At 42.8% G+C, this 22,353-nt stretch overlaps 1 protein-coding gene across 1 annotated transcript; it reads left to right on the forward strand.

Annotated features, from left to right (window-relative positions):
- Positions 1-1,055: 1,055 nt before the first annotated feature.
- On the forward strand, positions 1,056-20,916 carry RBL2 (RB transcriptional corepressor like 2; the record flags this gene model as incomplete). The annotated part of the gene is made up of 22 exons (XM_083869990.1): positions 1,056-1,250; positions 2,564-2,694; positions 3,888-4,088; positions 4,780-4,844; positions 8,122-8,250; positions 9,069-9,229; positions 9,335-9,399; positions 10,243-10,429; positions 11,130-11,296; positions 11,812-11,921; positions 12,774-12,877; positions 13,229-13,366; positions 13,575-13,739; positions 14,276-14,387; positions 14,972-15,238; positions 15,536-15,807; positions 16,372-16,548; positions 16,720-16,791; positions 17,136-17,247; positions 18,274-18,476; positions 18,696-18,860; positions 19,274-20,916. The coding sequence occupies 22 exons, from the start codon at positions 1,056-1,058 to the stop codon at positions 19,442-19,444; spliced, it is 3,369 nt and encodes a 1,122-aa protein (XP_083726116.1). The 3' UTR covers positions 19,445-20,916.
- Positions 20,917-22,353: the final 1,437 nt, after the last annotated feature.

Below are 22,353 nucleotides of genomic sequence, written 5' to 3' on the forward strand. Positions count from 1 at the left end.
CAATGCTCTGCATATCTCAGAGCAGGAGCTTGGCCACGCTGCAAAGCTCACAGCTCCTCCGTGTTACAAAAAGAGATGTAAGACATTAAATGCAGCCTAATCACTAGTTTTTAATGTAAGCTGTTAAGGCGTTTTGGGCACTGCAGATATGGGTGGGACCCTGCTGCCATCACCGTCTTCAGTGCCAGCCGGGCTTTGTGCTGTTCTCAGTGCTGGGTTACCGTGTGTCCTGAACCAGTCTCAGGGCAGCCAAAACATCTTTTCTTCACATTCTTTTTTTTTTTTTTTTTCCTCTGAAGCTTTCAACGTTTGTGGAATACCGGTAATACAAAACCAATCCGACAGAGTCAATAAATCTCTTAATCAAGTAAATCTCTTAATCAAGTACAGCCTGTTTGACTGATCACTAAATTGCCAGTCACCTGCTCTAGGACTTAAATCTTATTTTTGACAGCTTCCTCTCTGCTGGGTTGGGACTTGACCAGGGGGAGCTATTTCTGCCTCTTTCCTAACCCTCACTGCCTCTGTACAGCCCCTCCCCGCGCTGTGTGTATATATTTGTGTGTATATTGTGTGTACAGCCCCTCCCCGCACTGTGTGTATATGCCTGTGTATATATTAGTGTACAGGCTGTACCCCACGCTGTGTCTATGTATCTGTTTGTATATTAGTGTGTGTATTTTGCACTCTGTGTGTGTGTATTTTGCCCTCAGCCCCTCCCGGCACTGCCGCTCTCTCCCGGTTCCGGACTCCCCTCACGGCCCCGGCCCGGCCCCGCCCCGCCCCGCCCCGCCCAGGGCCTCGCGCGCCGGGCGCGCTCCCGCTCCCTGCCGTGCGCGCGCCGGGAGCGTGCTTCGCAGTGCACGGTAGGAGCGCGCGCCGTGCGCCTGCGCGCGGGCGGGGCGGGGCGGGCGGTCTCCCCGCGGGCCAATGAGCGGGCGCGGCGCGCGGCGGGGGCGGGGCCCCTCCCGCGGTGTTTGGATTCGAACGCGCGGGGCGGCGGCGCAGGCGCGGTGCGCGGGGCGCGGCGCTGCCCCCCAGCGGCGGGGTGCGGCATGGCGGGCGAGGAGGCGACCGGGGCCGAGCCGGGGCCCGCGGGGGGCGCGGCCGCCGCCCCCTCCCCGCCGGGCGAGGACGGCGAGACCCGGCAGCGCTACGAGGAGCTCTGCAGGAGCCTCAACATGGACGAGCGCGCCCGCGCCGAGGCCTGGCTCAGCTACCAGAGCATGAGGCGCAACTACACCCTGGAGGTGAGGGCGGGGGGCCGGGGCCGGGGCCGGGCCGGGGGAGCGCGGCGGGAGGCGGGGGAGAAGCGCTGAGGGAAGGGACGGCGGTGGGGGCGCGGCGGCCTCTCCGTCACACCGCCCGGGCGGCCGGGAATAGCCACCGTAATGGGAGTCACAGCGGCGGAAAGGTGTTAAAAATGGAAGAGCCCCCGTGGCCGCGGGCCGTTGGCTCCCGGCGGTCCGGCCCAGGAGCGGCACAGGGCCCCGGGCAGCGCGGGGCCCGCGGGGATGCCCCCGCAGGTGCGGTGACATTTGTCGGGTGTTTCTGGGGCTTGCCCGGGCCGGGGGGTAAAGGGTGAAAGGTAAAAGGCAAAGGGTTGTCGCGTCGTTCTTGAAAACAGGAACACGCGGTGACGCGCCAGGGAGCTTCGGAAGCGCCTTTTATCGGTGTCTTCCTATAGCAAAGGTGGCGCCTGCGATAACCCCCGGCAGGTCCCGGGGCTGCCCTCCCGGTGACCGGCGGCTCTCGGGGCAGGGCTGCGGGCAGGGCTCGGACCCGGGCAGGGCTCGGTGGGCGGGCAGGAGGAGCCGGGCTCCGGCAGCCCCAGTGTCCCATCGCGGGCGGGCGGCGATGCTCGGACCAGCCTTGCCTTGCCTTGCCCCCGAGGGCGTGCGCTCACCCGGCCGTGACATCACCGAGCCCATAAAACACAACAGAGAATTCACTTTTGGGCCCTTGGTTTATCTGTCCCTTTTCCCACTGAAGTGTTACTGTTTGATCAGAGATGGAGAATAAAATTTCAAGTGCTTATTAGGATTAATTTCTCTATTTAGGTACCAGATTGAATAATAGTTCTGCTGTGTAATGCAGAGCAAAATGGAAGTGATATTTTTCTTTTCCTGACAGCGATATTTTTCTTTTCCTGCTGTCCTATAAGGGCAGAAGAATGTTTTGGTTGCAAGAACTGAAGCCTTTTTTTTTTTTTTTTTTTCCCTTCTTCTTTTAAATCCAAGCAGTACAAAATGCTGTAGAAGGGCAACACTCAAAATGCATTTTCATGTACTCAAAATATATTTCGCACTTTGAGTCAAACGTGAAATTTTTAATAGCAACTAGTAAGGTTAGTTTTGATGTAGTTCAGTGTCTATTTAGCACCTGTTTTGCTGCAGTTAAAAACCCAAAGCACAACAGAAGTTTGAAACAGGTGAATGAACTTCCTCACTGGTTGAACTTTATCTGTTCAGGACACAGTGCTTTTCCCCAGTGCTGGGCTAGCTGAAAAGCACATTCTTCTTTTCAGTGGAGGTTTTTAGATGCCTGATGTTTTGATTCACAGGGAAATGACATGCACTGGCTGGCTTGTGCCTTGTACGTGGCTTGCAGGAAAGCAATTCCCACTGTGAGCAGAGGAACAGCGGAAGGAAATTACGTGTCCTTAACCAGAATCCTGCGCTGTTCAGACCAAAGGTAACTTTTATTCTTGCTGATTTTTAGACTTGCAAAATCTCAAAGAGTGCTCATCACCTTGTGGAATTGGAAGTAGAGAATGAAAGCTAAATGTGTTTCTTGTTTCCCGCTTTTGAAGACAGAGTTTATATCCCTGGAATGTTTGTGTTATAGCTCACTGCCACAGAAGGAGGGCAGCTCCTTTGGCTCAGTACTATGTTCATAAAAGCTGGTTTTCAAAATAAGCAATTGACTTCCTTCACTCAAAAGAGAAAGAAGCCACTACTGAAGAACAGTCAGATTTCGGGGTGTGCAAAATGTGAACTTCTCACATGATGAACCATTTGTAGTTCACTGCAAAAATGTTCACAAGATTTATCTCCATTTTTGCGTAAGAAAATGTCACTTTTCATATGTTCTTGCTAAAGTCACTAAATGAGGTCAGAATTTGATGAACAAATTTGTGTCAAACATTTATGTCCATAAAGTAAAAAAGAAAAGCTTCTGAAACAATTGACTTTATTTATTAGCAATCCCATTGTTTTCTAAAAACTCCTTAGATTGTCACAAAAAAAAGAATGTTTTTGTCTACTTTTTATCCATTACCTCTACTGTTGAAGCACTGCTGTTGTTTTAAACAATGCAAAAGCATTCCTCTATAAACTTTTCTTTTCCAAATCAGAAGTTCAGGGAATTGAATGCTGATAAATTGTTTCTGTGATCTGGGCTATGAAGACTAATAACACTGAAAAAGGAAGGTGTGGATAAAGAAGCAGAAAAGGAATTAAAGCCAAATTTGTAAAGTGCAATTTACTAAAACTTAAAAGATTTTTCATACTTTGTAGAATATTCTTAGCATTGTAGATCTCACAGGTTGTTTTATTTAAATTAATAAATTATTCAGAAAAATGAGGCAAGTCTGATTTCAGAATAATCTAACAGTTGGAGTTGATTTTGTCTTTGTGAGAAGATGCCAGACCTGTGAGTATATAGTTAACATGGTTATCAGCCCAGGATCTAAAAATATTTCACGAGCTGTCTGAGTTCATCTGTGTTTATAGGTGGAGTGGCTCTGAGTTCATTGTCATGTTTGCAATGCCACCATTTCATCAGCAGTTTGGACAGTAAAAATTGCACTTTTATTGAAAATATAGAGTTTATTTCTGCAGGAAAAACAAGGGGCTTTTCTGATCTAACCCGTTTGGTATTTCCAGCTTGATCGAGTTTTTTAACAAGATGAAGAAGTGGGAGGACATGGCAAATTTACCATCCCAGTTCAGAGAGCGAACAGAGAGGTTGGAGAGGAACTTCACCGTCTCTGCAGTCATTTTTAAGAAGTATGAGCCCATTTTTCAGGACATTTTCAGGTATCCTCAAGAAGATCAACCTCGTCAGCAGAGAGGAAGAAAACAGAGGTGTGTTTCTGTTATTTCCAGACTGATTTTAGACTATTACTTCAGTGAAAATATAATGAAGAACTGCTTGGTTGTTTTAGTTGTGTTTTGACTGTGTTTTCATAGTTGTTTATAATATCAGAGTTGGTTTGTCCTTGCTTGCAGTAAACTTTTAATCTCTTTCTCAGTTTCAGATCTGACAGAGGCAGGAAGTCCCAGAGCTGCTGAATTTATGATGATTTGGGGGCTGGGGGAGAGGTTTCAATCAGCCTGTAGGCAAGGGAAGCACTGGTATTGCAAAGATGGGAAAGACAGGAAGAATTTGATCCTTTTATGATCTGATTGGCTTTAATAACTCATGGTACTGCTTAGTACAATGTTTCCCAGTAACTCCCATGAATTTCTTCATAGCTGCAGATCTTGTGGTTATTTTACTTTATAGTAGAAACTTTGTTTCCTCGTTACTGTTTATATTTGGTGTGCTGTGGAATTGAACTTGCAGGCTGAGACTTTAGTGCCTACAGTAAACCTCTTCTAGGTTTTGTGCATCTTTCTGTATTTCCTTTTGTCAGGGTTTTGTGGGAAGGGTGTAATATTTGGCCACACTGTAGTAAAACTTAGTTTTCTCTTTGAATTAGTGAGTCTTGTATGATGATTTATCAGTTTTGATTCATTGAGCTTATTGTTCTCTTGCTGTATTTTCCTCCAAAAGACGACAACCGTGTACTGTGACCGAAGTTTTCCAGTTTTGTTGGGTGCTGTTTGTTCATGCAAAAGGTAAGGAATTTGAAAGGGATTAAATACAGCAGACGTACTTTTATTATTCATTAATTTATATGAGTCCTTAAAACACCCAATAGGTGCAGTGTACATATAACCTTTATTGTAAGAGCTGCCTTAAAGCTTATAAGAACAGTAGAGAATATCAGATGTTTTTCTTGATAGTGACTGTTGGGGGAAAAAGGAAGGAACAGGATTAAGTCCTCATTTTAGGCTTCAGTTTCTCAGTCATAGCACATATAGTTTAAAATCTTTCCTCATCAAATCTGTGTCCTAAAAAGTTTCCACGTGGCTAGGCCTTGTTTCAAGTCCTGCTTTGATGAGTGTTCACTGTGAGTGATGTATAAGTAAAGTATTGCTTTGGGGAAAGTAAAGACAAGATTGATACTCCATGTGGAGAGAGCATCATTGTAGGCTCAGATCCACTGATGATGTCCAGTAACTTGATTTTTTTTCCATAATATAACATCTATTAGAGGAAAACCAATATTTTAATTTCAAGGAAAGGGATAAAAGGAATTTTGGTTTGGTTTGGGAATGTGTGGTGGGATGTGTTTTTTCAAATTTAAGAGTGAATCAGTGTTAAGATTCCTACAGTGTGCTGTGATGTCCTTAACTGGATGATTTTGTGGCTGAGACAGAGAAGGCTGTGGCAATACTGAATGGCCTGGCCCTAATTTTGTTTCCAAAGCCTTTCTTTCTACACTGCCACACTGCAGAGGGTTCCTGGCAGCAGTGCTGGACCCTCAGCACCACATCCCTGCATGAAGGTCAGGGAGGGTGTGCTGGGGCACAGTGCTGCACGGAGCATTCCATCCTGTGACAAAAATGCCTTTTTGTAAGGCTGAAAATTCCACCTTCTTGGGGAAGAGAAGTCTTTTCTGAACAAGTATGGTGTTTCCAGCCTGAAACACAGCATGATTTCAACCACTGAGCCCAGAGCAGAGTAACTGTACTTATTTCCAGTCAATCAGGACTTCCCTTCCTTAGCACAGGTAGGCACCTGAGACAGTAAATAGGTCAGTCTGGAAAATCACAGCTTTTTCTTTTCCTTTCTGTAAAGTCCTCAGTTCTGTGGGAAGATTGGATGGTTGACAAGGTGCAGAGGGGCTTTATGGGTCTTCCTGTTGCTAAGTTCTTGACTGATATGTTTGAGTAACTGCATCATCGATTACAAGTTAATTACAACTACATGTTAATTACAGTTTCAGACATGTTAACTAACCCTATGGAGAATACCATGTTGCTAACACATCTGATTGAATTTTACGAGGAAAAGAAAAAAAATACAGCGCATAGAAGCTGTAAAGTTACTAATGGTTATTAAAGTGTGACAGCACAGAAATGGAAACTGAGTGTTGACTGTTAAGGCATTAGGTGCTGGTGTGAGGTTTTGTGCTGTGTGGTTTGGGGGTGGGCAGTAAATCCTTATCACAGCAACCACACATCAGTGGCAGGCCCAGGCTTGTCTGCTCCTGCAGCCCATTGCCTCCAGTTCATGCTCTGCACACTGAGGGAGCCCCTTGTTCCCTGGGACTGCCTCAGCATGCTGTTTGTGAGAATTGCTCTTCAAACTCTTTCATTTCTTTATTTAAAATTGATGGGGGAAGAGATCTCTGGTTTTTTATTATTTGGTATGAGGTTGTGAAAGGGAGCCTAGTTTGGAATGTCAGCAACAAAAAGTTACTATAGGACTGCTGGTACTGTGAAATTATATTTATTTTTGTGCTGACAGTAAGGATTGCTGTGGTAGTTGTCATGGTTGTGGAACTGAACCTGTATTATAACAGTTACTTTGAGAATTTTATTGATAAAGGTTTGCTGATAGTATTTAAGATTTTCATTGCTTTGCTGTGAACCCTTAATGATTTGGAAATAACTGATAAGTGGGTAAAATTAATTAAAATTTCATCTGGTGTTCATTATTTTAAATAGTTAAAATTATCTGCATTGATTTTTTTTTCTTATAACAAACATGGAACCAGAAAATAACAGAAATTTGATCAAACTGGTATATTACTGGTAAAAAGAATAACAGTATAATTGAGAAGAATTCTCTAGTCATATATCCATTTCAATGTGTTCTAAGTGAGTTTATTACTATATGGTCTATTTCTTCAAGAATTCAAACTGTTCTTCAGAGTGAGCTCAGCTAAATGTTTTGGAGTTTCCCTGAGAAAAAAGGGAGGGTGGAAAAAGGGAAAGAGTTATTAGTATTTAAGGAGTAATAGAAACATCATGTTGTGCATAAAAAGTAACAGAATTGTGATTTATGGTATAATTAATTATATTATTTATTTTACCAAACTCTTTTTAGCTATGGCCAGTCCTCTAGAGGAATATCATAAACATAAATGAGTTCAGTAAAGAGTAATGTACAACTCTGATTGTAATCTTTGTGAAAGGTATTAAAAGAGTGAAGAGGTTACAAGGACTCTTTTCTTCAAGAAGATGATAGATAAAAGATACTTAATAAACCAGGTCAGAGATAGGCACATTTTAGCTCTTCTGTAAAACACAGGAGAAATGAAGTTACATTTATTACTGTTTCTAATGAGTATGCCCCAGCAATTTTTTGCAAGAAAACAGATTGTTAAAAAAAAAAAAAAAATCTGAGTGAAGTACAGGTTTGTTGTGGGAGTGAGGGGCAGGGGTTGAAGCTGGGAGCAGTTTCTGGGCCCTCTGAAAACCTGGGTCTAGCATTGCTAAAGTTAAAGTTATTTGCAGCTGTTTACAGCAATGCAGAATTGGAGAGAGGAGGAAAAGTTGAGTCTCAGAACCCATTCTCCCTTCAGAGCAGAATTTGCTTTGGGCAGGTGCAGGGGGAATCCAGTGAAGGACGTGACTCTACCAGGCAGTGGGGCTGCTGCTGCCACAGTTACAGAAGCACATTTTTCTTCCTTGAGGCAGTTTGCATGATACAGTTTGTGCTGCTTCAAGTTATTTATGCACTGCTTAATGGGATTACTGTGAATGAGGGAGCAGCAACAGCTTGTTTATCAACATTTTGGTAAGGTTTGATTTCAAAACAGTGCAATATATTTGAGTCCCTTCACAATTGTTGTTGTTTCTGAAAAAATATTTTACTTTTATATTTGTTATATGTTATTGTGGGTCTGCTTTATTGCCTGTGTTGCTATCCAAGTACTTAGAGTCACACAAAGTGTTTCCAAGATCCCATTATTGATTGTAATACAAACATCAACAGTCTCTTGGTTAAAAAAATTCTTAAATCTTTGCTAATTTTATGTTTTATGTCTTTCTAATATTGCAGGAAATTTTCCTATGATCAGTGATGACTTGGTCAATTCCTACCATCTCTTGTTATGTGCTTTGGATCTCGTGTATGGAAATGCTCTGCAATGTCCTAACAGGAAAGAGCTCCTGAATCCTCATTTTAAGGGTATGTTGAAAAAAAGAAGTTGATTTGAAATACATGAGAATTAATATTTTCTGTATCTGGCTAAGCAGTTCCATTCCTATTAATGTAGTGTGTAATAACAGACTAGTGAATTTCGTCAATAATACATTAGGTCAAGAATTTGATGTACAGTGGAAATACCCTTGAAGGAAGTTCCAGATTAATACTTTGAGTTAATGAGGGTTTAATGTCAGTGAAAATGTGCATAATCACACAACCATCACTGGACACAGTGAGACTGGAATGTTCTGTGATGCAGCAGTTTGGAAAGACCCAGGACTCAAATAGGAGATTTGTTTCTCTCTCATTTCTGGATTGCTGCTGTTCTCTTTTTGAAGAGAATGGAAGTGTAGGTTGACTTGATAACCACAAATTCAAATGTGTGGTGAGAAGTTGCCATTGAATTTCTGATGTAACTCTTCCCAGGCTTGCACTTCATTTTCAGTGCTGTACAGGATTGGCCTTCACTTGTAGTGTTTCAGATGTGACCTGGGACTGTTATCTCAAATAAATATTGAGTAGTTCACCAGTGTTTGATTTTTTCCCTATTAGAATTGATATGTGTAATTTTTATCACTCAGTAACTAATGTTTTTAAATCTCTAACTCACAATTTGCTTTTGATAACATTATCCAGTTGAGTGGGCATTACGTAATTACTAGTTCTTTCACAGGAACTAATTAGTTTGCTAATTAGTTTTAATTTCATACTACCTTGACTACAAAGCATAGAATTTAAGTTTAATAAGAAAGCAGGATATGGATTTGCAAAATTAAATCATACAATATTCTGAATTGTAGGTCTACCTGAAGACTTCCACAGTAAGGATTATAAAGTCTCATCTGATCCTCCCTGCATCATTGAAAAACTGTGTTCTTTACATTATGGATTAGTTTTAGAAGCAAAAGGTATAAAGGAGCATTTTTGGAAGCCATATATTCGGAAGCTTTTTGACAAAAAGGTTGGTCAGTAAATCTGTGATGTAGAAAAATCTCTCCTTACTTGTTACCTTCAAAACCTTTATGAGAAATGAAATGCCCATCCTTTGTTCTTAAATGTCTTACAGCTTTTAAAAGGAAAAGATGAAAACCTGACGGGATTTCTGGACCCTGGGAACTTTGGAGACAGTGTGTAAGTCCCTGTTTGTGGGTTGGTTTGCAGGAGTGTCCCTGTGTGGGGCAGCTGCACTTGTTACCTGCTCTGGGCACTGGTAGTAGCTGTGCCTTGTGTGTTCAGTGATGGCCACCCAGCCCTGCCTGTTTCTGGCACTGCTGGGGGCTCAGGCCTGCTTGGAAGAGAAATGGTGCTTCAGGGTGGTGCTACCTGATGGCTGCTTTTATTCTTTTCTCTTCTCTGGATTTTTTTTGTTTGTTTGTTTGTTTGGGGGTTTTTTTGGTTTTTGTTTTGTTTGGTTTTGGTTTTGGTTTTGGTTTTTTGGTGGGTTTTTTTTTGTTTGTTTGTTTGTTTTGTTTTTGTTTGTTTTTTTGGTTTTGGTTTTTGGTTTTGTTTGGGTTTTTTTTGGTTTTTTTTGTATGTGTGTGTAATTCAGAGTTACTATGGAAAAGCTGCGGGAGCACATTGAGTAGGAAGTGGGAGGGGAAAAAATGGGTTTGGTGCTTAGAGATGTTTATGGGTAGGACTTTCTTTTAATGATTTAAAAATTGTTCAATGTAGTTTATGACACGGTGTTGTGTAAATTTGGAGGAGTTTCCAGCAAATAGGAGTTCTCAGTAATTTACTGTGCTCTTCCTGCAGCTGGAGGAATGGCAGGGCATCAGATACATAAGGAAAATAATGTTCTTGCCACTGTCATGTTTAAGCTACTGTAGATCTTAAAGGAACTTCAGTGCTTTGGTGAGGGTCAAATAAAATTCGAGCAGACTTCCCCCATGCCAGAACTGTGTTCAGTGTGTGAGCAGGTGAACAAAGCAGTCTAAATAAAGGAGGTTTGTCTGTCTTTCCTTTCTGCTGCAGCAAAGCCATCAACAAGGCCTATGAGGAGTATGTTCTGTCCGTGGGAAATCTCGATGAGCGAATATTCCTTGGCGAGGACGCGGATGAAGAGATTGGAACTCTCACGAGGTGCTTGAACACACCTTCAGGAATGGAAACAGCTGAAAGGGTGCAAGTGAAGCATAATTTGCAGCAGCATTTTGACAGGGTGAGTATGGCATGGTCTGTCTTGCTGTTTTTATATGCCACCCTCCCTGGCTGCCTGTGGAGGCAGAAATCAAACACACCTCAGAGTGTGGGGAGAAAATGGGCATAGTATTGGGAGCTGGAGTTCCTGGTGAAGGATGGAATGTATTTGTTAAAGGAAGTTACTGTGTGGTTAGGTAATTAAAAGATGCATTGTTTTTGCTGTGTGCTAATTGAAGGGATATCCTTGATGTTACATTATTTTAATGTGGTGGCTTGATCTAATGCAAATAAACTAAAATGCTGATTAAAAGGACTTCTCATGTTAAAGGTTAAACCTGCTGAAAGGAAGCCCTGGCTCAGTACACTTCTGCTATGAGCTACCTTTGTTACTTGGGCTACAAAGGGATACTGAGGTTTAGGGGAGATTTTTGACATTGGTGTAATTGTTTCACATTTCAATTCCAGCATCTGCATTTCAGCATAGGTCACACCCCCTCCATTTATACAGAACTGTTTGATACAAATACCTGAATAACACAGACAAATTCCTCATTGCTGGCTCTTACCTGAGTCATGGTCTGCTTTGGGCTGTTTGATTTGGAGCCATTTTTGTTCCATAACACAGAGTAAGAACTCTGCAGATTGATGTTTCTAGGTTATGACCTTTATCAAAGTTTATCACAGAGTGCATATGGATATGTGGTTATTTTTTATTTCAGTCCAAATCACTGAGGATCACAACCCCCCTCACTGGCCGCAAGTACATTAAAGAGAGCAACCCATACGTGACACCTGTTTCCATAGCAACCTACAGCCTGAGCCGCCTGCACACGATGCTGGCAGGGCTCAAAAATGCCCCCAGTGAAAATCTGGAGCAAATACTCAGGTAAATTTGATGTTTAGCCAAATAATCCTATTTTCTATTCTGGTTTTAGTAGCAAACATTAATGCTGAACAGTAATTTAAAATGTGAGCCACTCTTTTACTGCTGGAGTAAAATAGAATGCAGAGAGATATTTACATTTCAAAGGATTGTTCTCTTTATTTAGATTTAGATTTCTCTTTATTTAGATCTGTCCTTAGAGATTGGTGAACATCCACCTTTTAAAACCCTGCAGTTCTGAGCTTCTCTAACCACAAGTTACCAGTATAAAATTTTCAAGAGTTTTCTTCCTGTCTAACAAATGGCACTACCCAGGAAATCACTTCATACTGTAGGAGATGCAAATCAACCTTTATTTTCCATGTGGATAAACTGTTTTGCAGTTACACACATTTGGGTCTGTTCATATTGCTTATGAATATATTTTCATTTTTTATGCTTTCAACATATAAAAAAAATAGGGTGTTTTTGGTCTTAGTAGGAATAGTATATTGAAAATATTTGGTTTTTATTTTTAGGTCATGCTCCAGAGATCCTTCTCAAGCCATTGCAAACAGAGTAAAAGAAATGCATGACGTGTACTGTCAGAGCACTCAGTCTGAAGGAGAATTCAGTAATTTTTCCAAAGGTGGGAAACATTTTGCTTATCCATAAAATGCCTGTAAACACATGCATCTCTTGTAATTAAGTTTTACATACAGGTTATGCTTTAGCAGAAGTATCTTTTCTACTTCTTTTGCCTTTTGGTGTGTTCTTAAGACATACCAAATGTCAATGCTGTGTAAAATTTTACAATCAGTCTTAGCTTGAATCACTGGAATTTGATCATACTTTCAGCACTAGAGAAGTGAAATGAAAAGGACTTTGAAGTGTACCACTTTTTTATCAAATATAAGAATATTAGTGATGGCATGGATTTCTGTGCTGGTAGAGGAAAATGTGAGTAACTGTAGTCTTAAAAAACCCAACAGCAACTTTGGCTTACACATGAGGATGGATTAGTACAGGTATTAATATCCTGCCAGTATAAACACAAAAACATGACTTGCCAAGTTGTCTTGAAGTGCCTGAAGTGGATTGAATATAAGGAAGATGCTCTTGAACTTGTTTCTTAACAAGGCCTTCCTTTGTTCTTGTCAGTTTAGTTGCTTCAGTGCTTTTTGTTGCACAGTGCAAGGTGATTTTTCTGAATTTGAATTGTCTATTATAGCAGTGTTAAGGATTGTTCTTATACATGGCCGTGTCACAAAAATCTGGGTTCAGTAGTAAATTATTCTGCTCTGCATTCACAAGTCAGGGCAGTGTAGGAGAAGGACTCTTACATTAACTTGAAATGATCCAGTTTAGTCATGAAAGTATTGTATCCACAGCAGCACAGAAATCCACACAAGCTACTGTTGTGTTTCTGTATCTGATGATGAAGACTATAATACTTTTTAATTGCATTTTACAATATTGCTTCTATTTAAACTTCCTGCAGATGTTGCTAGTAAACATTTTCGTCGTGCTGAGATGCTTTACTACAAGGTCTTGGAGTCAGTCATTGAGGAAGAGAGGAAGAGACTGAGAGACACTGACTTATCTGTAAGGAAAACTAATCAAAGGGTACCTCATTTTTAAAGTTGGACCTGCAAAAACACCCAAACAAATGTAGTGCAGAATTCTTAGCTATTTAAAACGAGGGTAAATCTCTGAGAAGAACCCTGTAAGTACACCCAAATGGAAGAAAAAAGCTTCAAGAAACTGTGTTTGCCAACACAAAGGTAGACTAAATTTTTAATAAGCAAAGATGGTTAATTTTGAACTCTGTTCTGTCCCTTAAAAATAGCTTTACTTTTTGTTAGCTTGGGAATCTTGCCGTTGAGACAATAAAATGTGTTTTATTGTTCTATAGTTACACTGTAAAATAAACTTTAAAATTTGCAACTCTTGCAGGCAATACTGGAGCAAGATGTGTTTCACAGGTCTCTGCTGGCGTGTTGCCTGGAGATCATTACCTTTACATACAACCCGCCTGGAAACTTCCCATTCGTCACTGAAATATTTGACATTCCAGTTTTTCATTTTTACAAGGTAATGTGTTTGATAGCTAGAAATGCTTACAAAGTCATCAGTGCTCATTGACCTGTATGACAGACTAGGATTGAGTCATAGTAATGCAGCCTTCATATTTCTAATAGTCTCCTCTTCCTTGAAAATCAAGTAGTGGAATTAGATCTTTGTTTAAAAATGAATCTATGAAACAAGTACCTTATGTTGATCATAATTATCCACTGCACAGGTGATTGAGGTTTTCATTAGAGCAGAGGACGGCCTTTGTCGGGAAGTGGTGAAGCACCTGAACCACATTGAGGAGCAGATCCTGGAAAGTATGGCATGGAAACGGGAATCTGTGCTCTGGGACAGGATCAGAGAGAATGAAAACAAAGTTCCTACTTGTGAAGAGGTGAGGACATCTTTCTCTGTGATACATAATCACACAGGAGGGCAGACACAGGACTTTGTACCCTGAAGGAGAGGCCTTACACATCCCAGTAGCAGTTCCACCATCCCAGCCCATCAATGCAGGGAAAGCAGCAAGTGCAGTGTGCCCTGGTCTGGTCAGGGTCATCTCTATGGAGACATCTGCAACTGAGACAGGCAGCAGAGATGATTCTCACCCAGTATTTTATCGGTGTAGCAGAACAGTGAACAAAATGGTCAAGTAAGGAAGTTTTGGACCAGTAACACTTGGAAAGATTATTAGACAAGAAACATGGTAAAAAGTACACACAGTAGCCACAGAAAGACTATTGGAGTGTGTATCTTCCAGAGCAGAACAATCACTACTGTTTTTGTTTGGTTTAGGATAAATTTGTCACTTTTCTTGTTATTTTTCTACACAGTTTTCCTGTTCACAAGTTCTAGTGCAGTAGCTTTTAAAAATTTGCTATGTAGTTAATGTGAGATCCAGACACTCTAATAAAAGGATAAATATTTTAGGTCATGCCACCTCAGAACTTTGAGAGATCTGCTGGGAACAGTGCTGTAGGTTCACCATTGACACCACGGAGAATAAACGAGGTTCGTGCTGAAAGTGGAGGACTGGCAAAAGGTGAGATTTTTTAAAGCAGAACATGCTGTACATTGCTTATTAGATTAAATTATGTAAGGGAGGAAGCTGCTTTAATGCCACTGTAGGTAGCTACAAACACAGTTGTAAAGGGTATTTGTATTGTAACTCCCAGAGTTGCATCAGACTGGTAGATTCATCATATCAGTGTGAACAGTGCTGTTTTGATAGGGTGACGGATATGAACAGCATGTGTATGTATGTGTTAAACAGTATTTATACATGCACACACAGAGCTTACACTCTAATTGGTTTGCTTTATTGTTACACTAGAAAAGAAACTCCACTATATATTAAGTGACATCTCAAACTTTTTCCACTAGAAAAAATAAAATATAATACATGAACTTAGAAAAATATTAAGCATAAAAATATTAAACATAAAATATTAAACACAGCATTTTTGAAGATCAAGTAATCTCTAAAAGCAGTCTGTGTTTTTAAAAAATTTTCCTGAAGAGCTTTGCATGATATATTTTGGTTTGCATTAGATTTCCATCACGTATTTGTAAAATAAGGGATTATAAAACAAGAGCTAAATCTCTCTGTGTGTGTTTTCTCCCCAGGCCTGTCGTCCCCTCCGGCCAGCCTGTATGACAGGTACAGCTCCCCCACGGCCAACCCCACGCGGCGGCGCCTGTTTGCGGACAGTGAGGGTGTCCCCGAGGGGGGCCCGGCCGTCAGGGTGCCCCCGCAGCCCGTGGTCAGCACCGTGCCTGTGCAGAGCCCCGAGGCTGTGTCTGTCACCCCTGTGCCTGGACAGACCCTGGTGACAGTGGCCACGGCCACCGTGACGGCCAACAACGGGCAGACGGTGACGATACCTGTGCAAGGTGAGGGAAAACCTGCTGCACAACCATTCAGTTCAGCCTTGTTCCGTCAGGGTGTTGGAACACAGCCAGGGAGAGCTGCATTAGTATGGAAACCTGACTTCAACTTCATTATCCTTGGCTCATGAGGAAGTATCCAAAGTATTTTGATAAAGCAATTTCATTTATAATATACTAAATATCTAGTTATAAGTAGCTAATAAAAGAAGTACTGTATTATTTTTTAAAACTCAAAACCACACACACACACATCCCCCACACAGCTTGCTCTTATTTCAGACTCTTTTTGTTGCATTACAGGTATTGCCAATGAAAATGGAGGAATAACTTTTTTCCCAGTCCAAGTAAATGTAGGCACCCAGCCCCAGGCTGTGTCTGGGCCCATGCAGCCCCTGAGTGCCCAGACTCTGGCTGGCACCCTGAACCCTCAGATGGCTGGGGCAGCCCTGCAGTTGCCAGGCCAGTTAACAGTGCAGCAGATCTCCCCTGGAGAGCAGAGACAGACCCAGAACCCGAGTGCCACGGCTGCCAGGCCTCGCAAGATGGGCTCACTTGCACTCTTCTTCAGAAAGGTACTTTTTGATCCAAATTTGCTTTGCTTAGTTCTTATTTTGGTAAACCTGCAGTAATTTTAAAAATACACCCTTACTGGCTGTAATCATGAGGGCATATTACATTTAATCTTTACCTTAATTATTCATATACACCTGAAGAGTAGTTTTCTCCTGCAGGCCACTTCTCACTAGTAAAGGAGTGTGCTGGCACATCAGGACATGGAAATAGATTGTGTACTTGGCCAGCAGGTTCTTAAAGATGCCCTTTTTCTTGAAGGCTCTTCCAGAGAAAGAGGTTCCCTTTTGAGACTTTCTGATTTATTCAATGAAAGAATTGCTGTAGGAAATAAAGTGCCCTTTCTGTGCTCAGGACAGCTTAGAATTTAAGCTTCAAACAAATGTTTTCTTAGCACTGACACCAGGACTGAGAATGCCTGTTCCTTGTAAGCAAAGAAGTTAAATTTGAATTTAGTTATTCTTCTCTTGGCCTAACATTTGCACAAGTGTGTAAGTTTGAGCTCCTCTTGCTGGGTCAGAAGAGCAGTGCTGCTGTGGCCCTGAGCACAGTGTCCAATGTCACAGGTCTATCACTTGGCCAGTGTTCGTCTGAGGGACCTCTGTGCCAAACTCGACGTGTCTGATGAGCTGCGCAAAAAGATCTGGACATGCTTTGAGTATTCCTTGGTGCACTGCCCTGAAATCATGATGGACAGACACCTGGATCAGCTGCTGATGTGTGCCATCTATGTCATGACTAAGGTAAAGTGGGAACAAAGAAAAAGCAAACAAAAACCTCCTTTAATACTTAATATTCCCAATAATACTTCCTCAAAAAACCCCAAACCAACAAACACGCACAACCCACCCAAGCCAAACAAAAGATGCAAAAACCTGCAGAAAACCAGAACCTTTTCTGTCCATCCCCCTTAGGTTACTAACGAGGACAGATCATTCCAGAACATCATGCGCTGCTACCGGACACAGCCACAAGCCAAGAGTCATGTGAGCACAGTCACTGTTTAACCATGTGGGGTCTGCTTTATTAAATGCATTCATTCCATTTTGGGAACAGATCACTTGGCAAAGCAACATTTAGTATTAGGGGGGATGCAGTCTATGAACCATTCTCAAAAGAGAGTGGTCATATCCAAAATCCTGCACTACTGAAAGCTTTTTTACATTAAACTGTACCTAAAATAGAAAATGTTCTTTACTTAAACCCTAAGGAGGCAGTGCCCATGGGCTATTACTCCTCTCAGGAGACTGTATTTTGCCCTGCAAGAGGCAGTTTGGTTGCACAGTGAAGGTCTGCCTGGGTGACTGCTCACGGTGCTCTGTCCCCGCAGGTCTATCGCAGTGTCCTCATCAAGGGCCGCCGCCGGCGCCGCTCGGGCAGCAGTGACAGCAGCCAGCAGAACTCACCCACAGACAGGAGCAAAGACAGGAACAAAGAAAAAAGTGAGTGACTCCAAATGCCAGGTGTTTGGCTTTTATACTGTGAGTAAACTGAGAGTCAGATTTTGTGTTGTTTCACCCCAAACAGTTCCTCCTTGGGTAAACACAGACACAATTAAGAATACAGTGATAACGTTTAAGAATTGCTCTAACTCAAGGTTTTTATTGCACTCACTCTGACAGTTTCAAATTCCTCCCCACTTGCACTTACCTGAGGAATTTGCTGTGCTGGCCTGAGCTCTGAGTTCAGCTCACACACCAAAGAACTTTGGAGTCTTTGCAGAATGAGGAAATCTGGGCTAGCCCAGGTTCACAGTTAGTCTTATCACAACCACAGAGCTGCAGCAGTTTCTTTTGTAGCACTGTCTGTCTGCAGAGATAGGAACGCCACCCACAGCATTGATTTCAGCATAGCTGACAGCTCTGGGGATTCTTCCCTTGATATGTGAACTGACACATTCTCTTTGAATTAACTTTTATAAAGGAAACCGAAAAAGTGATGCCATGTATTCCTACCAACAGTTTTCGAGGTATTTAATCAATGATGGCAAAAGCAGTAGGTATCAGTATTTAATGTCAGAGGGAGGTGGCAGGAAGGGAAGGCAAAAAAATGTATCTATTTTGCAACTTCCCACATTAAATTAGCAGGAAGTATGGGCAAGCCAAGTATTTCTCCTACTGACAGAAAAAGACTACCATTCTTTACTTGAAATGGTGCCAGGTGGCAACAAGGAAGAGCTCCTGCTAAAAGTATAACACAAATGCTGGAAAGTGGAGTTTCAGCACTTTTTAATATTTAATATCATGCAACTTGGCTCCTACAGCAAATCCCTTGCAGTTTATCCAGTAAGAAGTTAGAAATGAACAAAGCTTTTGTGTAGGGGACAATGCACAGGGACCAGAGGAGGCATCAGTGCTGGTGACAGCGGGTTCCTGGTCCCCTTGCCGGGGGTGGCTCTGTGTGTGTGCAGGAGGGTGTGTGTGTTCCTGGGGGGCAGGTGGAGCCTGATCCGTGCCCATGCCCCACAGGCAGCCGTGACTCCAGCCCGGTGATGCGCTCCAGCAGCACCCTGCCCCAGCCCCAGCCCTCCAGCGCGCCCCCCACGCCCCCGCGCCTCAGCGGCCCCAGCAGTGACAGCGAGGAGGAGGAGCGAGGGGACCTCATCCAGTTCTACAACAACGTCTACATCGAGCAGATCAAGGACTTCGCCCTCAAGTACACTTCTAATGCAGTAAGTCACAGCCTGTGCTTTTCCCTGATTAACAGAGCTTTATCTTCTGACCATGCAGTGAAGTTTCCTTCAATTAAAAAATACTGATCTGGCCTAATAACACAACAAAACTTGCATTTATTGTCCATCTGTTTGGTGTGAAATGTGTGGAAAAGCCTTGCTGCAGCGAGCCCTGAGCCCAGGCTGCAGGTGCTGAGGGCCTGTGTTCTCTCTGAGCAGACAGACTCCCCTCCACTCTCGCCGTACCCGTTTGTGCGCCTGGGCTCCCCGCGCAGAGTGCAGCTCTCCCAGCACCACCCCGTGTACATCTCACCGCACAGGAACGAGGCTGCCCTCTCTCCCCAGGAGAAAATATTCTACTACTTCAGCAGCAGCCCCTCAAAGGTGAGACTAAAGGGTTTCAGTTTGATTTTTTTAAATTCCTTAACTCTGTTTTTTGGTTTTGGTAGTGAAATTAGAGCAGACTCTGCAACACAATGTTTTGTTTATCTTGTCCAACACACACATCACCACCTAAGGCTCCTCAAACTGCCAGTGCAGCTGCCACAGCTGTAGGGCTGGATGGGCCTTTGGGCTCTGCATGCAGACACACAACAAACTCCCTCGAGTTTAAGACTTACTCTGGTAAAGGAAAGAATCAGTACAGTGCTGAAGAAAATACCTTAGCAGAGTACAGGATTTCCATAAAAGAGCCTGTCCAGTCCCACTGCACTGCATCTAACAACAGTTCACATCATACTGGGGTAGTGAAAAAATAGTGAGAGCTAATCCTTCTTCTGCTCCCCTCCTCCCTCCAGAGGCTAAAGGAAATCAACAGCATGGTTCGAACTGGAGAGACACCCACAAAGAAGAGAGGCATCCTCCTGGAAGATGGAACTGAAGCCCCAGCCAAGCGAATCTGCCAGGAGAATCACACGGCTCTGTTAAGACGACTCCAGGACGTAGCGAATGACCGAGGGTCTCACTGAGCCTGCACAGCTCCTCCCTCCCTGCCTGGGCCATGAGGGGACAGAGCACTGGGGACAGGGACCATCCACCTCAGATCCCTGACACAAGCCCAGGCCCTGCTTAAGCTCTTCTGCAGCCGTGCCTGGAGAACACACCCCTAACACAGCTGTGGACCTTGCAGCAGGTATTTACAGCTTTGCTTTGCTCTAGTCAGTGCTTCACCCTTGTCAGCTGTGGCCAGACAGGTCCAGGTGCCTCAGCACAGAGCCCTGCACCAGAGTACCCACAGGCAGTGTCAGGGTTCCTCACTAACCCCCTCACAAACTAACAGCTTAGGAGTAACATTCTGACACAGTCCCCTTCTGCTTGCAAAGGGACAAGGGGAGTGTTTTGAGCCCTGAAGGAAGCTCGATGGACTCTGTCCAGAGTCAGGGTGTTCCACATGCCCTTGAGAAGCATCACGGGGTTGACTTTAATGTGTGGCCCTTAGCTGTTCCAAGGGAGGTGATTGTGTTGATCAGTTTGAGCTGTGTAACGTTTGAAAGTGAACTCCTCTTCCCAAGGTGACACTTGGGATGGGGCTGTGAAGCATCATGGTTAAGGCAGATGAATTTTGTTGTATATTTGCAATGGCACTTTCTAAATGTGAATATTTTTTGCAAAGGCCGACTTCAGCTGTCTTTCTGTAGTGAAACAATTTGACTTTTGTATTTATTTCAATCTGACATCCCATTGCTCCTCTTGTCAGCAAATGGCATTAGGAATTTATTGTAACTCGATGTATATGCAGCAATGAATGCAGGAAGCCAGGGATATGTGCTTTTTTCAAGGAATTTTATATGCTTCTTGCTTTTCTTGATAGTCAGGCACTGTAGCCCTTGCTCACTCAGCAGCAGGAAGGTGGTGCCCATCTCCTAAAATATATACTGATATTTTGTTTGTGTTTAAAGGACAGGGCTTTGGGAGTTGGATTTTGTGTTTTGTTTTGGTTTTTGTAAAAGGCCTAAACCAGGCTGCCTGGGAGAAATCCCTCCCCTACTACCAGGATCAGCAGGTGGTGCACATGACACTTACCACTTGTTTTCATTTAAAATAGGTCCAAAATACCAGACTTGTTAGGAAAGCATCAACCCTCTCCCACAGTACAGGATGCCAGTCCTCTGCTGGGGAGGGGTGTTCCTCATATAAAATGTGGCACACTCAGGTTCCAGAAGGCTTTCTGAGGAAGCCAAAGCTAAAAGCCCTGTTTTCAGTCATTCCTTCTGAATAATAGGAAAATTTAAGACTTAATTCCACTATAAATTCAACTAAATTAAAATAAAAAACTTGTTTTTTCTTACCTGCATAACAAAAAGCTGAAGTCCAGAAGTTGTGTAATGTTTCTGTAAAAATATTTATGGAAGTGTCAGACAATTCTTGTTGTTACTATATTCCATTTACTTCACTTTGTATGAAAATACTGCAAGTTGTATTTTTCAATAAAGACTTTATAAACTCACAGTGTCATGTTTGTGTGTGAAAAAGCATTGTATGTGGAAAGCTAGAAAGTCTGCAGCAAGGACTTCTACACTGTAATTAAAGGTTTAAAAATAAATAAATAATCACATCTTAGTCACAGCACAAGGGAAAGGATTTACTCCTGCCCTGGTTTAGTCACCGTGGTTGCTCCAAGCATGTCCCCTCCTGCTGCTCCATCAGAAGGCACCAGGCAGGGAATGGCAGCAGAGCCAGGGAATGCCCCAGCTCCAGCTGCTGCTGCCTGGGCTGAGGAGGAGGAGAGTGGCTGCCTCACTGCACAGCACAGGAGGGCTCAGAACAATCTGCTGTCCCTGCAGGAGCTTTTAACACAAGATCTCCCACCCAGTGACAGCAGAATCATTTCCTCACCTTTCAACTGAGGAAAACTTCTAAACATTCTGAAGTAGTTCAGAACAGCTCTGACCACCACTGGCAGTGCTGTGTTTGTACAGCAAAGGATGCACTACTCTTCCCCTGCCTTTTTACCTAGGGGGTCAGAGACCATTTCATCAGCTGATGTTCCTGTCTCTTTCTGAAAAGAAATTTTTAAGTTACCCCTCACCTGTCAATAAAGATAGAAGTTGCAGTTTCTACTTTGCAGTTTCTACTTTGCAGAAAATGCTAAAAAAAAAATCCAACACCAAAACAATCCAACTTTGACAGAGATGTCTCAAAGGAAAAAAACAAAACAAAACATGTAAACTTGCTATTAAAAAAGAAAAATTTGAGGCAGCTTCAAATAATTTCTTTCATGACTTAGAACAGTTTGGTTGGAATCTAACTGCAACCTCAGCAGGAGACTCCACTGGTGCAACTTACAGATCCCTTGGAAATGTTCTTCAGAGTTCAGATTTTTAAAGATGATATTCAGAAACATCCCCTTATCAAACTACTGGCCAGACCTTACTCTTTAATCAAATTATGTACCTGTTCTAACAGCACAACCCAGGAGAAAAGGATTTCATGGCACTGTTTCAGTGCTCATTCACCTACCTTGCTTCTGGAACAGCTTTTTTTAATACATACAAATCTGATCTCAAAAATACACAGCATTCTCTTCCCTTTCCCAGTCTAATAAAAAGACTAATTTTTCAGTTTATTCATTCTAAACCAAACAAAAGTCTACATTTTCTAAATAAATAAAATTATTCTCAACAAACTGCTGCTAACTAGATTTAACTTTGAGCAATCCAGCCTTAGTGACCAGCCTTGCAGGGGTCTGTGACAGCTCAGAGAGAAACAAAACTTACTCCAATAACCATCACTTCCACAGCATTATCCTGTCATTCCTGCTGGGCATTGTTCTTGCCAACTGTGTTTCCTGTCCAACAGCAGCACTGGCAGCTGGGGCTGCCCTGCAGCAGAGACCAAAGAGCAGCCCAAGATTAGAAGGGATTTAACTTCTACACCA

Source organism: Zosterops lateralis, assembly GCF_965231275.1.
Source record: "Zosterops lateralis genome assembly, chromosome: 12".
Classification (NCBI taxonomy): Eukaryota; Metazoa; Chordata; class Aves; order Passeriformes; family Zosteropidae; genus Zosterops; species Zosterops lateralis.